The 14,492-nt window shown below is 44.9% G+C and overlaps 1 protein-coding gene across 5 annotated transcripts in view; it reads left to right on the forward strand.

The window, feature by feature from the left end:
- Positions 1–10,933, forward strand: part of KCNQ5 (potassium voltage-gated channel subfamily Q member 5) — a 245,745-nt gene extending 234,812 nt beyond the window's left edge. For 4 of the 5 annotated variants that reach the window (XM_074150150.1, XM_074150152.1, XM_074150151.1 and 1 more), the window contains 4 exons: positions 466–574; positions 7,838–7,969; positions 8,470–8,596; positions 8,999–10,933. In XM_074150150.1, the coding sequence (XP_074006251.1) occupies positions 466–574; positions 7,838–7,969; positions 8,470–8,596; positions 8,999–9,940 (1,310 nt within the window). In that variant the 3' untranslated portion in view covers positions 9,941–10,933. The remainder of the gene's footprint in view (positions 1–465; positions 575–7,837; positions 7,970–8,469; positions 8,597–8,998) is intronic. The other variant, XM_074150154.1, reaches the window with a different exon arrangement.
- The last annotated feature ends 3,559 nt before the right edge of the window (positions 10,934–14,492 follow it).

Consider the following 14,492-nt stretch of genomic DNA (forward strand, 5'->3'; position numbering starts at 1 on the left):
GATCATTCCACAGCCTCCTCGGTAAATGAAATGGATCTTCTCCTTTGTCTTCAACGTCAGGTTCATCCGTAACTGTAAATAAATAACAATTCAATATAACTTCAGCATCTTTTGATCCTGCCATCCCATCTGTTAGCTCACCACTTCCCCTTAAGACAGAGAATGTGATGAAAAATGGTGAGACATCAGGAGTAGCCATGCTGGTCCTAAAGTGTTCATTTGTTTGAAAAATACCAGGGCTTTCTTCCTTTCCGACTCCCCCTGTGTGCGCTGGAGACCGCCCCGGCCGCTCGCGGCACGGGCACAGAGACAGACGAGCGCATCGTGGAGTTCTCAAACCGACGAAGCTCCATCCTAGTTGATTTGTAGCCCTTGTTTTTCCAGAACCCCTCTGCAGGCGGTTGGAAAACACTGAGGAAGGGATTTTTAGCTGCTGCTCGTTTAGTCCCCTCTTGTGTTTTGCAGCTGATACCAGCCTGGGAACGGACGATGTTTACGATGACAAAGGGTGCCAGTGTGATGTGTCGGTGGAAGATCTCACCCCTGCTCTGAAAACCGTCATCAGAGCAATCAGGTGAGTGCAAAACACTGAATGAATCGGTATTTGAGATGTCTTTAATTAAGATACTAATTAACTGCATGTCAATTAACAAAATGGTAGCTAGTTAAACTTACTACGTGGGTAATTTGTTACACAGCTAATGCTAATATAGTTTATTTATGCTTCCTTTTCATCAGTATTTTATTTAAAAGTCAAAATATTTTATCTGTTCTGTTATCAACTTTTCAATGTCAAAAAATGTACATGATTGGACTCAGAAAAGAGAGTAACGGATGCTGCTTTCCACTGTATTTCCTGTCATCCAAAATACTGTCATCCAGTTTGATGTAGTTTTACTGAATGTATATCACCTTGCCTGGAAAAGTTATTTCCTTTAAAAGTTTAGGGGTTTTTTTGCATTTTCACATTCCTGAAACTGTCTGTGACATGGCTTTCATTGCCACCTTCTTCTGGTAACAGCAGAATAATTACATCCATTCATGGTGCAAAGCCTCACCTGCCGCCATCCCTTGAACTAAATGCAGCCCCAATAATTTAAAACTAATAGTCTCCTCCTTTTCCAAGAAAGCAGCAAAACTGCATTGAAACTTATAAAACTACCTGTAACGAAAGCTTAAACTGAGCAGTCACCCTCCCGGGGCTGCCAAGGCTCTTCATCTCCTGGGATATGTGGAAGTGCGACTCCTGGCCGGCCAAATTCCCAGCCCAGGAGGTAGATGGAGAGGGAAGGAGGGGGTGGGCGTCCCCTCTGCTGGCAGGAATCCGAGGGGACAGCGGGGGGTCACCCCATCAGCCCCGCGTCACCGTCACCTCCACCCACTGGAGATTTCTACCAGACCCGATGGGAAGGGGCTGTTTTCCTGCAGGGAGACCCTCGCCTTGGTTCTCTCGGCACTTGGGGAAGGGACGACTCAGGCTCTTGATCAACTACTACCGTGCAGCGATAACCCGCGGGATACTGCCGCTTCCCTCCCCTCTTCCACTGATGCCAGTGAGGGCCCAGGGCGAGTCAGGCTGTTTCTGACGCTTCCCCAGCAGCACGGACAGACTGACAGCTCACTTGCAGACGACTGTTCCAACTGTTTTTCCAACCTGCCTGGAAATGACCGCAGAGGCCATGTCAGATGCCAGGTCTGTGTCCGGAGCCACTGCAACCGGCCACTCAAATGTCACCACCGAGAGCTGGCTCCTGCCAGCAACGCCTCAGCTGGTGACAGAAATCCTTCTGCACAGTGGACACCCACCGCTGAGGAAGAGCTAGTCCTTCCAGTGGAAAATGCTCAAATTAGGAACAATCAGCATAATTCCTTGGCTGCGGTGCCAAAGATCCTTGTCTGTGGTGCTGCATTTTAAACAGATGGGTTGATTCTCGTCTCCAAGCACACCCTGCCGCTGTGCTGCCGGGTGACACCAATGGTCATCTCACTCTCAGTACTGTCCGAATTCCTTAAGATCCACTTGACATTTTAATACTGAATTCCTGGGGCTTGTTTGCAAAGGCACTGCTGGATTGTTCAGTGCATCACCTGCATCTTTGCCTGGTTCTCTTGGTAATTATCAGCTGAAAGGGAAAGTAACCAGGTGTGAAGGACCTGCCTGGCAAACTTTCTCCTCGGTGCCATCCAGAGAGATGTTCTAATAAGAAGAGCAAAGCTGCAACAGTTGGATTGTTTCGGATGTGCACTGTTGAACTGATAAGAGTCAACTCTTTAGATCACCTCTAAGTGCTTCTTTGCGCGCTTGGGCTTACAGACACAACTCCTTTCAGCCTGGGGCTGACAACAAGAATTCTGCATCTCCACTCGCTATCAGTGAAAGATCTTGCTTCAGAAACACACCCTTGTTTGAGATCTGCGCAGCAGGAATGTGCCATGATCTTCAGGGCTCTCTTAAACGCTGGACCTTAATCTCTCCAAATCAAGAGGCCGATAATTCAGTTCCTGAGGTAGCTGATACCCCTCTTTCTTCTTATTCCGAGTATCTGTTACCTGACCGGACTGGGATCTATGCAAACATCTGAAGCAGGATCTGAGACGCTTTATAGTAACTGTAGAATTTCGAGATGATAACATCTGCCGATATGGAAACTGTGTGCCTCATTTTGAAGTTTGTTCTGAGCAGCGGCTTTGAATTGCAAAGGCTCCGGGGGTGGGGGGGTGGGGACTGCTTTTCCTTTCACACTGGTCTGGAGTAGCTGACGAAGACAGAAGGTATTTCCGTAGCTTCACAGGACACTGTGCAGAAGACCCCAAATGTGAGCACGTACAGTTGAATCCATTCTGGCTACATCACCTGGAAAAACTGCAAGAAGGGAGAGTAGTTATTTTTTCCTGCTTAGAGCTGGGTAGAAATTGGTTTAGAATGATACAAATGGTCCTTTTGTTTGGGGGGAAAAATGAAATTAGCGAAATTAATTCCTGCCTATGGGGTTACAGAGGTAGGGCCTCTCTCAGTTTTGGAATCAGAAAGAACTGGGGTAGTTTTTTACTGTGGAAGGAGCCTAGAATGTGCTGGTTACTCTCAGGCTGGACAGCCCCGACGTAGCTAAAGGTGAGAAGTGGGTTAGTTATCATCTTTTGTTTCAGCAATTTCAAAGTGTACAGCTTCAACCATACACTTGAACTCCCCCAACTCTCTCAGCCTGTCCTCACAGCAGAGGGGCTCCAGCCCTCCCAGCATCTCCGTGGCCTCCTCTGGCCCCGCTCCAACAGGTCCATGTCCTTCTGATGTTGGTGGCCCCAGAGCTGCAGTGGAGCAGAGGGGCAGAATCCCCCCAGGCCCTGCTGGCCACGGGGCTGGGGATGCAGCCCAGGAGAAAGGTTGGGAGAGGTGGGAGCAGGCGGGCAGGGGGGTGAAATGTGCTCCACAGCGAGCCTTGGCCAGGCCAGTGCCATCCTGCTCCTCCAGCCGGGATGGGAGCAGAGCACAAAGCCGTTCTCACTAGCCATGCAGCCAGCCTCTGTGCCAGCAGGCTTTTACAGCCCTGCTCAACTGGCCCTAGTCTCGTGGTCAACTAAAAGCCATCAATATCCTGCAGAGTTCCTGGAGACCAACAACAAAGTGTTGCATCTATCTCAGAGAGATCTGATAGTTCACAATGATGGATGGATACGAAAAAGAGTAAAAAGAAGATGGGGAGAGCTTTTTTCCATATATTGCGATATCTCTGATCATTTTTCATAGCAAGAGGCACTAGATTCTGTAATACTCGCCACAGTGGAAATGATGGAATTATATTACTATTTATGGAATACAAAATTAGATTTGAGAAGCATAAATAAATGCACAGTAGGAAATAACTGGGGTGGCAGGAAGATGGACTTGCTGACCTAAGAGGTCCTTCCTCTCTTTAACTCTGGTGATTCCATAGATATGGTTTCATTTGTTGTTAATAAGAAATAATAATAATAAATGCAGCTAAACACAATACAACTTGAGAATTGATAAGCTGTATAGTTGAATGGTCATACATATTTAATAGCCAAAAAAGGAAAATATAACTTACCAGTCATGTTCAGTCTTTGAAACGTTTCTGCTGCACCTACAAGATGTGGGTTTCGCAGCCATTAGGAATGTGTTCGATGGCGGCGTTTCAGAATCTTCTGTTCCTTTTAAATCCCCACACATTGATGTTTGCTGCCCAGATGGCGCACAGAGTCTAGGCAAGCTGTGTCCTTCACTACAGCGACGCTGGGCTTGGGGGAAAACCATGTCTCTGGCTCCTGGGGAATGGGTCAGTCCAGGTCAGGACCCGAGGGAGGAGGCGATTTTGACCCACTCGCCCCACATGTGGTGGAAGTGTCTCTCAACCCCGTCTGTTGGCCTCTGCTGGATCCCGATCCCTTCTGCACGTTGCAGTTCCCCAGGAGGAAGGGTTATTTGGCAAGAAGGGTAGAGAGGTGGAGGAACCAGCACAACTACATCTTCCTGAGATAGTGACAAAACTGACAAGATTCAGGTTCAGAAAACGTTCAGAAAACTGCAGGTTCCGCTGTGATTCCGGATCAGCGCCGGTCCCCCATCGCCAGGAGTTAAATGAAGCAGATGCTGCTTCTGGCTGCTTGGGGTCCACGAGACACAAGCTGGTGCTGGGCCTGTAACTTCTACACGTTGTCAGGGCACGTCACCATCAGTGGGGCCTGTGGCTTAGACATTAACTATAGACAAAGCACTTTGATCTGTTGCTTCTAATTCGACACAAAAGATCTTTTTTTTCTGCTCTCCTCTGGGCGCATCACTGAAATAGGGTACTTTTTATGGCTGATTCTCGCTGGAAAACTGTCCTGCTTGTGACTGGGGGAGGTCCACAGCCATGTAGTGTCCATCACCTTAGATTTCAGTTATAAAATACCACCTCGCTACATGGCATACTGCCATTTACAAATACCAGTAATGGTTTATATATTCATGGGGACGACAGGCTTTGTTCTTTTGGGTTAATTCTCACTTTCAGTTATCGCCCGTGGCCACTCCGGCTGGTTTCTGACGAGTCTCGTTTGCCCCCTCGTGGTACAAGCACAAAAGACAGACCGAGTAGTCATTGCTTTGCCCGATTCCTCCTGGTTTGTGCTATGGGCCAGCGCTTCCAACACTTGGGCTGTGAAGAACTTTGGGCTCCTTTCCCCCTTTTTTAGGGGCAGGTTATCCACCTGCGCCCGCAGAACTGAGCCTGTCGGTTTTATGGCACAGGAACACCCCAGAACAGGCATGTTTATTCCAGAAGCACGAGTGAAGGAAGCCCAAAGGCTTGTTTGTTCATTAGTTTTTAATATACTCTATACAGTTGCAATAATCTTCCAGGATGGGTGTTCAAGCTTGTGAAGTTCAATGACATAGTTATCTCAAGATACAGAAACAGAATTGAATTTTTAAAATCGACAGCAAATAACTATTTACTGAGCATCAACTGAATTTAAGAAGTGCAAAGCAGCTGCTAGGCTCCATCACTGAAAAAATGCAGGTTTTCTGTTTCTTAATTAACTTTCAGGATTTTGAAATGACAGTCTTTTATCACCCTTCTTCTTTTTGGGGTTTTTTTTTTGGTTTGCTTTTTTTTTGGTTTTTTTTTTGTTGTATTGGTTTGGTTTTGCACAGTTTTTGTAAAATTCCGTCTATGTGAAGCAAAAAGAAGTAAGCACTCTGGGCCTGTTCCAAACCCTGCATCCCCTGAGGTGATGGCTAACCCAGAAATAGCCCAGTTACACCCCATGGATACACCGGGATGCTCTGGGGCCTGTGTTTGGCTTCTGAACATTATGGAAAAAAATGCCTTGATAACCCAAAAGCCCGCTATAGAGCCGTAAAGCAGAGTGCACGCTGATTAAGACGCCTTTGTGGCTGTTAATAAAAATTAGCCTTCTGTCTCTTCCCTTGTAAAATCACCCAGTTGTGGCGAATTCCGTTGTCTTCAATTATGTTGTTAATCCTCTGGCTCAGCTCTTCTAACAGGGTTTTGTATTTTTACTTTATCAAGAGCATGAAGTAAAAAATTGTGACTACCAAAAGAGAGCGAATAATAACAAAACCAAAAAAATGATACTTTCTTGTATGTCAGCTACATCCTTTACTCTTTGTAACCTGAATAAAGAACTGGATTCCAGGAGATGGCTGCGCTGCCAGACTGTTAGGAACAGAGCATCTTGGCATCGTCTGACAGCTAAAAGGACAAACAAATCTGCATCCCAGCTCCAGAGGCCTTCAGATTACGAACGATGCGGAAAGGCATTGGTCTGTGGAACTGGCTGAGAGTGGAGAGGAGGAGAGTGCATCGTCTGTCGGGAGCCGAGCCCTGAACTGTCACCGGGATGGACTGCTCGTAACGGGCCTCTTCCATTTCTGATGTCTATAATCAGCGTCATTATTCAAGCGCTACACCAGTGACAGGCCATCTCATTGTAACAGGGAGTTACCAGAACGGGCAATACCAGCAACTAAGCACTGTGGGGAAAGGCTGATATTACTTGGAAGAACACATATATAATACAGAAAACAGCAGAGGATCACTATACGTTATTAATCTGACTCTACATCCATCATGTCTGTCCTAACTATCAATAGTATGGTTTTCCTAAATTCCACTAAACCACTACTAATCTGTTTTATCACAGAGTGAGAGCCATGTCTTGGGTTTTATTATCATTTGTTGTCTAATAGCTGCTAAATACATACCATAATAAACAGGGAGGGAATATATTAGCATGAAATACTGGGATTTGGAATAGGATACCAATTTACTGCCTCTGCTTGCTCAATTGCAATAGATAGCAGAAAATCTCAGCAGTTTGGCCCTAATGAGGATCCGTAAGCTCTAACACAGAGCAGAAGGGCCAACGCGCCTGGTCCCTCGGCTCCTCTCCCAGCTCCCACAGGGTTCTCCTGCGTAAACCACGGGGAGCTGCAGGGAAACCAGCTCCCTGTCATGGGCTTTCCAAATTCCTCATTCCTGTTATTTAAAACCTGCAATTTAATAGCCAGCCTTTCATCCTAAGAAGAGCTACTTGGTGGACATCACATATCGACATGAGCATCACAGGAACTTGCACAAGTCTCACATAAAAAACATATGTCTTTCATCAATTTTGGATATTTGTGTTATCTGATGCTTACTATTTGCAGTAAAAATCACCAGTGTTAATTAAACAATAATTCCCATAGATTTCAATATGGAACAAACATCAAAACTTCTCTCTAGCCTGCAAAGTTTGATCTTAAGTCCGCAAAATAAATTAAAAACAAATACTTAGGCCTGAATGTTAATTAAGACTAAAAATTGATGAAAAACGAATTGGGTGCATAAGTTTAAATTTTTTTATAAAATGGAAAACAACTTCAAATGAGCACCAGAAAAGTAATACCGTTATTTCTGTTTGTGTAATCAGTGTGCTAGGCAAACCTGTCCTCTAACAAGGACAGGCGCAGCTTAAGCACAATGTGTCTCCGTAGAGTCCGTGGGACCGAGCCAGGTTTGAGCGAAGCGTGTACTTCAGTGCCTTTCAAACCAGGCACCCAGCGTAAACAAGGCAAACAGGTGTATACTGATAAACTAAACACGCTCTGTGCTCCTTAAATGGTGTTACCAGTCTCTCTGACCTAACAATTCAGAGACACAATGCATTTGTACTTACAAACAGTGTTGCAAAGGGAACGTTCCCTTGCAGCAGCTGTAGTGCCAATACCCTCCATTTAAAAGGTAGCTGTCACGTTTTGTCAAGGGAATGTGCGGTATTGTGTCACAGCTGCTGAAGATTCATCTGCAAAATGCTTTTCCCCCCACAGAATTATGAAATTTCATGTTGCAAAGAGGAAGTTTAAGGAAACGCTTCGTCCATATGATGTTAAAGATGTCATTGAGCAGTACTCGGCGGGCCACCTGGACATGTTGTGCAGGATTAAGAGTCTTCAGTCTCGGTAAGGAAGGAATAATTTCTGCTCTGCATAAGCATTTTATGTTATGTCATTCACTGCATCATGAATCTTGGTAATGTTTAACATCCTGCTGTTATATTTGGGTGCAAATTGCCATCCATGCTTCAGCCCAGCCTCTCTGTGAAGACAGCTGAGCCAGAAATGGCATTGTGGATAAAAACAAACACAAACCCATGTATCTAGATTGTCCCCCAGAAAATGGAAGTCTGAACAGAAGAAAAGGTAATCCGTGATCTGAACGGGCCATTCATAAACAAGGTATTTAGTCATGAGGTTGCCAAAATCATGAGGTCAGCACGGAGAACTGCCTTTCTCGCATCCCACACTTCCTCTTCTCACGTAGAACAAACCGGGAACCACTGGTAACGTTGTATTTATGTAGTCTTTATGTTCTAGGGTCTAGATCTAATGTACAAATTAGCAAGCGCTTCCAAATCGCCACCGTTTTCAGGAATCACAGCAGCTTTTGATTTCTCTTACAGGGTTGACCAAATTCTTGGGAAAGGACAAATCACAGCGGATAAGAGAAGCAGAGACAAGAATCCCGCAGAGCATGAGACGGCCGACGACCTCAGCATGCTGGGGCGTGTGGTCAAGGTGGAGAAACAGGTAGAGTGTTAGCTGTGTCGCTTTGTCTTGCTCTGTTCCTTGTGCCTTTTGGGTATTTTATTGCCAGTTTCAAAGGCTGGACAGGTAAAAATATTTTTTTTTTCTAATATCTGCCTCATTTACATGTTGAAATAAAATTGGTATGAATCGTGTTACCTTAACTGGCTTCCACGTACAGAAAAGGAAGGAAGGAAAAATCACAGATTACTAATTTTTTTTCCATTTTATCATCTGCTTATGAAATATCTACTTGGCTTTTGACATGGTTTTTCAAGGACCAATAGCATATACCAAGCTCCTCCCATTTCTCTCTTCATCAGTCACATTTTCCCTTCGCTTGGATTCCCAATATTTTAAATCAGTATTTGGCATTAACGCTAACCTTTTCCCCTCCTCCTGCAGGTACAATCCATTGAGTCCAAACTGGACTGTCTATTAGATATCTACCAACAAGTGTTGCGAAAAGGATCTGCCTCTGCGCTCACCTTGGCTTCGTTTCAAATGCCGGCCTTCGAGTGCGAGCAGACCTCTGACTACCAGAGCCCTTCCGACAGCAGAGATGTGTCTGGTTCTGCACAAATCAGTGGATGTGTTTCCAGATCAGCCAGTGCCAACCTGCCTCGTGGCCTACAGCTTATCCTGACACCAAATGAATTTAGCACTCAGGCTTACTATGCTCTCAGTCCAGCTATGCATAGTCAGGCCACGCAAGTGCCAAACGATGGACCTGCAGCGGTTAGTAACTCATCAAACCAAATAAACCAGGCGACTAAGCCAGCAACTCCAACGACATTGCAAATACCACCTTTCTCATCGATGAAGCACGTCAACAGGCCGGAGCCCGTCCATATTATTCCTGTAACCACGCAGGAAAACATTTCCGATGTCACCGCTTGCCTTGTCGCATCCAAGGATAACGGACAAGTGGCACAGCCCAGCGCGACCAAGGATCTCACGTGGAGGAAAAGCCTGGATGTAGAAGGGGAACCTTTGCTCTCCGTTAAACCTGTGGTGCAGATGGATTTAGGAAAATCTTTGTCTGTACAGAACCTCATCCAGTCAACGGAAGAACTGAATGTACAGGTGGCTGGCAGCGACTCCAGTGGTTCCAGAGGTAGCCAAGACATGTACTCCAAGTGGAGGGAGTCAAAATTATTTATAACTGATGAAGAGTTGGAGGCAGAGGCAGGAGCAGAGACTCCTGAAGCCATCTCGCGCCCGTTGGTGGAAACAGCTCTCTCTGCTGACTCTCTGAGGACTGGAATATCAAGATCATCTCAAAGCCTTTGCAAGCCAGGGGACGGTACAGAAGCACTCAATCTGCTCCACGTCAAACTGAAATAACAGCTTGTGGGCTTTTCTTCGTTGGCTGGGTCATTCCTCTAGTCATACATATCACAGCATGAACTGTTTTGAGAGCCTTTTTAATAAGATAAAATCACAAAAAATCAGGATGAATCTGAGAAGCAGTTGAATGAGCCCATATCTCCCAGTTGCATGAAAATGCATGTTTCAGTGAAGGCTGACATTCAAATTTACACCCACAGTACGGCGGCCTTTCATGTAGTCCGGCGGGGTTCAGCGGCGCGGTGCCCACAGAGCTCACGCTGCAGGATGTACCGAAAAGCGAAAATTCCAGCATTTAGACCTAGTGCCGTTTCTACAGAGCAGAAGTCAAAATCGTAAGGTTTAAAGCACTTTGCTTCTGAACTAATTAAATATAGATATATATAATGTCCTGATTTAGATCATAGTTTATGTTTACAACAACAAAAAAAAATTATCTACAGCTGCTAGCAAGGTACCAAGGAAACCAGTAACGGGGGGTGAGAAATGGCTGCCAGTTGCAAGATACATACATTGGCTCATCAGCAATCAGTTATTTTTAACTCTGAAAACCAGATCATTAATATCCATCCGATTTTTGGTGATTGAGTGGTGCGGCAGAAGTACCTGACACACCACTATCACGATGCTCTTTATAACGAGAACATTATTTTGCTGCGAAATATTTGTGTTTGAAGGGTTGGGGCTGGCCTCAGCAATGGGTAACCCGGGTGACTGCACTGAAAATCCAGGGAAACTCTCCTTCTCCCAGCCCCGCGGAGGAGCTGTCCTGGGAATGTGGGACATTCCGGCAGCAGCAGGAGAGGGAAGGAAGCGGGCGCTGCCTTTATTGTAGAAGCGGTATTTCCTTCTGCGGAAACTTTGGCAATTTTCCTCACAGTCCCAGCCGGGACAGCGCTTCCTAAGGCTGGGAAAGGAGGGGAAGTGAGGAGCTGAAATACAGAGTAAAACTAAAGGGGATAGAACAGCGATGACAGAAAGGCAACACAGTCAATGAAGAAAAAAAAGAATATGGATTAAGATGGGCAGGAAGGGAAATGATCCCAGAAAATAGAGGAAAGAAGGTAAAGAGGCGAAAAGATTTATTTTTTTTACATCCAGCCTCTCAGTCACAGATACCGAGTGCTATTTCCAAAAAAACCAGCCATGTAGGCTGTAGGCAGTCAGAAATGGAAACAGAAGTAGGGAAGCCCACCTTAACTGAAAAAAACCTAAAGACAAAAGGGTTTTTGTTTTTCGCTTTTTGTTTTTTAAATAAAAGAGGAGGAGGAGAGAGGGGAAGAGGTCCCACACTTTAGCTCAGCACTGTGTCCCAACGGCAGTCATTTCTTGTGAGCTTCCACAGAAAGGACCTCCAGGCTCCTTCCTCCGAACACCCCAGTTTTCCCATCCAAAGCCGAGCATTCCTGCCTGATAAATCCTCTTTTTTTCCTGTCCTGACCCACACTTCCCCTCTGCTGAGGCGCGGGACCAGTGTCAGTGCCTGTTTGCACATCCCCAGCAAGGCTTGGCCATGGGAGGACCCTTGCAGAGCCTCAATGGGCTTTAGCTCTTCCCAGCTGGAGGTGGTCTCTGTTGGTGTCCTCCCCCTGGATTCACACCCCACCTGCCCCACAGAGAGCACGGCTGGGGCCCCACTTCCCTCTAGCAGCAGGAATACTGGGTGTACAGGAGGGGCGGTGCCAGCTCGCTCAGGGCAGTGTCTCCTCAAGGCCCAGACCTGCTGGGAACTTGGTATGTTCACCAGAAACATCACTCCAGTCGTACACCACCGCTCCATGCCATAGGTTGTGTTGTGAAGGACTCTGTTGTTATTTCTGCTTCCATATTTCCTTTACAGAAGTATTCCTGGGTGTCACACGAGAATCTTACTATGTGAAAGTACATGCAAGCTGCAGAGTGTGTGTACTGTGTCGTTACGTGGGGTCCACGGGTGGTACACGATGTTCCATGGATGGTACAGAGTGTTCCATGGATGGTACGCAGTGTTCCAGAGATGGTACAAGGTGTTCCACAGATGGTATAGCATGTTCCACAGATGGTACACAATGTTCCACGGATGGTACAGGGTGTTCCATGGATGGTACACGGTGTTCCACAGGTGGTACAGGGTGTTCCATGGCCTACAAAAAAACAAACATCAGCTGGCCAATCCCCAAAGATACCTTGAGGCACAATTTCCCCACCACTGATTTGCCATACAGTTTACCACATCCAGCCTTTCCTGGTTTCGTTTCTGTGCAGTCTGACTGTATTACAGCCTGATTACAACAGCAATTCTGTGAGGAATAATAAGGGTTTTTTCCACATCTCAGTTCACTTAACTATTAACTTACCTAAATGTCTGAGGTTCACCCAGACAGATCTTACTGGGTGGGTAAGATTTTACTCACCCAGTATCCAAAATTTTCAAAACTTACAAGTTTGGGGTTTTTTTTAGGCTTTTCTTTCTGTTTCCTAATGGTTTATGGTGCCTTTCTTGCCTTTCATATGAAGCCTCCCGATGGCCTAACCTGGGGCTCAGTTAAGGAGCAAGAGATGGGGCACGTGGCAACTGTGTGTTGGGAACGCAGGTCCCTTCCCTTCCTTGAGGAGATCAGAACCCCAGGGGGTCATGAACCGGGACCCCACTCTCCGGTGGGAGCAGGGAGCCTTGGCCCTGCCGGTACCGACCCCCCGCAGAAACGGGGCCCCGGGGTTTGCTGAAAATTTATCTCACGGAAACTTGGTATTTTTGCCTTAAATGACATGCTTGAGTCCTTCTAATTTTAAGTTAATTTATTTAATACAATTTTGTGCACAAAAGAATGAGTTCTATAAATTATGTATGAAAATGTTAATGTCTTTACAAAGTACTAATAAATCCAGAAGTTCCTATCTTTTCAAATTATGGTTTAAAATCCTAATTTTTTTTTTCTTTTTTGCTCACCATTATTATTTTTGTAGCTGCAAGTCTTATCATATAGGAATTTTTTAACATACTATTGCTAGAAAATAGAAAGAGTAGTGAATATATGAAATTCTGGAGAGGAAGAATTGTTTGTTTGGATTTTTATAAGCTTTGCTCATATTTCCTCATGAGGAGTTTCCTGTTTCTACGCTCTCTCTTTAAAAGACAGTGTCATGACCGACTGTCATTCATCGGTTTCACAAAAGGACCTTTTCCAGAGCTGCTGATTGCCGTCCAGCTTGCGACAGCTCATGAGAATGAGTAGGGACAAAGGACACTTTTTTTTTTTTCTGATCTACAACCCACTTGGGGATTGTTGAAGAGAGAATTTGAACTTAAGTAAGAGCTTCAGGAATTAAGCCTTATCCAAATAACTGTTTTCTGATCAGCGTGTTTCTTGTACCTGATTGAAGAGAGAACTGAAAAGAATAGTTTTGATGATTATTATTTGTTTAAAAATTTGTATTTGCTCCTGGCTTATATGATCTCTACTTTTTATTTAAATATGAATATAGTGTTTTAGCCTAGGGTTGAAGATTGCAAAGATCATACACTTTTATTCACAGTGCCCACGGTTGTTCCGTATGTTTTTGAGATAATCCTCCTTCGAGTGACTGCTCTCATTATAGCGTGGTGAGGAGTAATTCACCTGCTCTTCCGTGGTAAGTCCAATCATACTGAACTGCTGATGCATAGCAGAACATCTGATGTACAGTAGTATTTCTGGATTGGGACCTGCAATCCTCACTCAAGCAAAAATTCTATGGAATTCAAGAATTTTTCTTGAATCGGGAGCTTGGATTCAAATCCTTATTTTGTTGGGCATCTGTTTAAAGTGAAAATGGTAATATTCCAGTTATTTCCTGAGGAAACTAATACTTAGCTGAATTTACCCATGTCACATTGACTATATAAAAAATAACGCACAAAATATTGATGTAAAAAGGGAAGAAGAGAAGGGACATTTTTCTTAAAAGCACAGAGAAAAGGAGAATAATCAGAAAAAGAGGAGTAAGCAGGAAAAGAAAATATAACAGCGAGGAACGAAAAAAAGGGTTTAAAGACCCGAGGCTAAATTCATCCTTGGATGGCTTCACTGACTTCACTGGCTTCACTGCCCAACGGGGTGAAGTTCAGCCTCCACTGGGATAATCAGGCTCAGTTCTGCTGACCCAAAAGGAACTGAACCCACCTACACCAGGAATGAACTTGCCTCTCTGGGCCAACTTTTATCCTGACTCATATGTCATGCAATCCTTTTGGATTCATTAGGTTTGAATGAAATACAGGTCAGAAAAGAATTTGCCCCAGATATTTCTGCTTCACGTTTTTTTTTTCCAAGTGTGTTAATCGACTTAATTCAAATGGATTACAACATCACACAAAGTGCTGTCACTGTCTAAAAAGGTTAATTGGTTTTTGAAATAAGAATTGTCCCCTGCAGCGTCAGTGGAAGCATGTGATATTTTCCTGTGCATTCATCTGGATGCAAATGTGACCATTAATTCAGCGGTGGTCACGCACTGGACAATTCCAGACATACCCAATATCCTCTGCTATTGGAAACATTTTTTTACTTCTTTGCAAGATAAAAAAGCC

Source organism: Numenius arquata, chromosome 7, assembly GCF_964106895.1.
Source record: "Numenius arquata chromosome 7, bNumArq3.hap1.1, whole genome shotgun sequence".
Lineage (NCBI taxonomy): Eukaryota > Metazoa > Chordata > Aves > Charadriiformes > Scolopacidae > Numenius > Numenius arquata.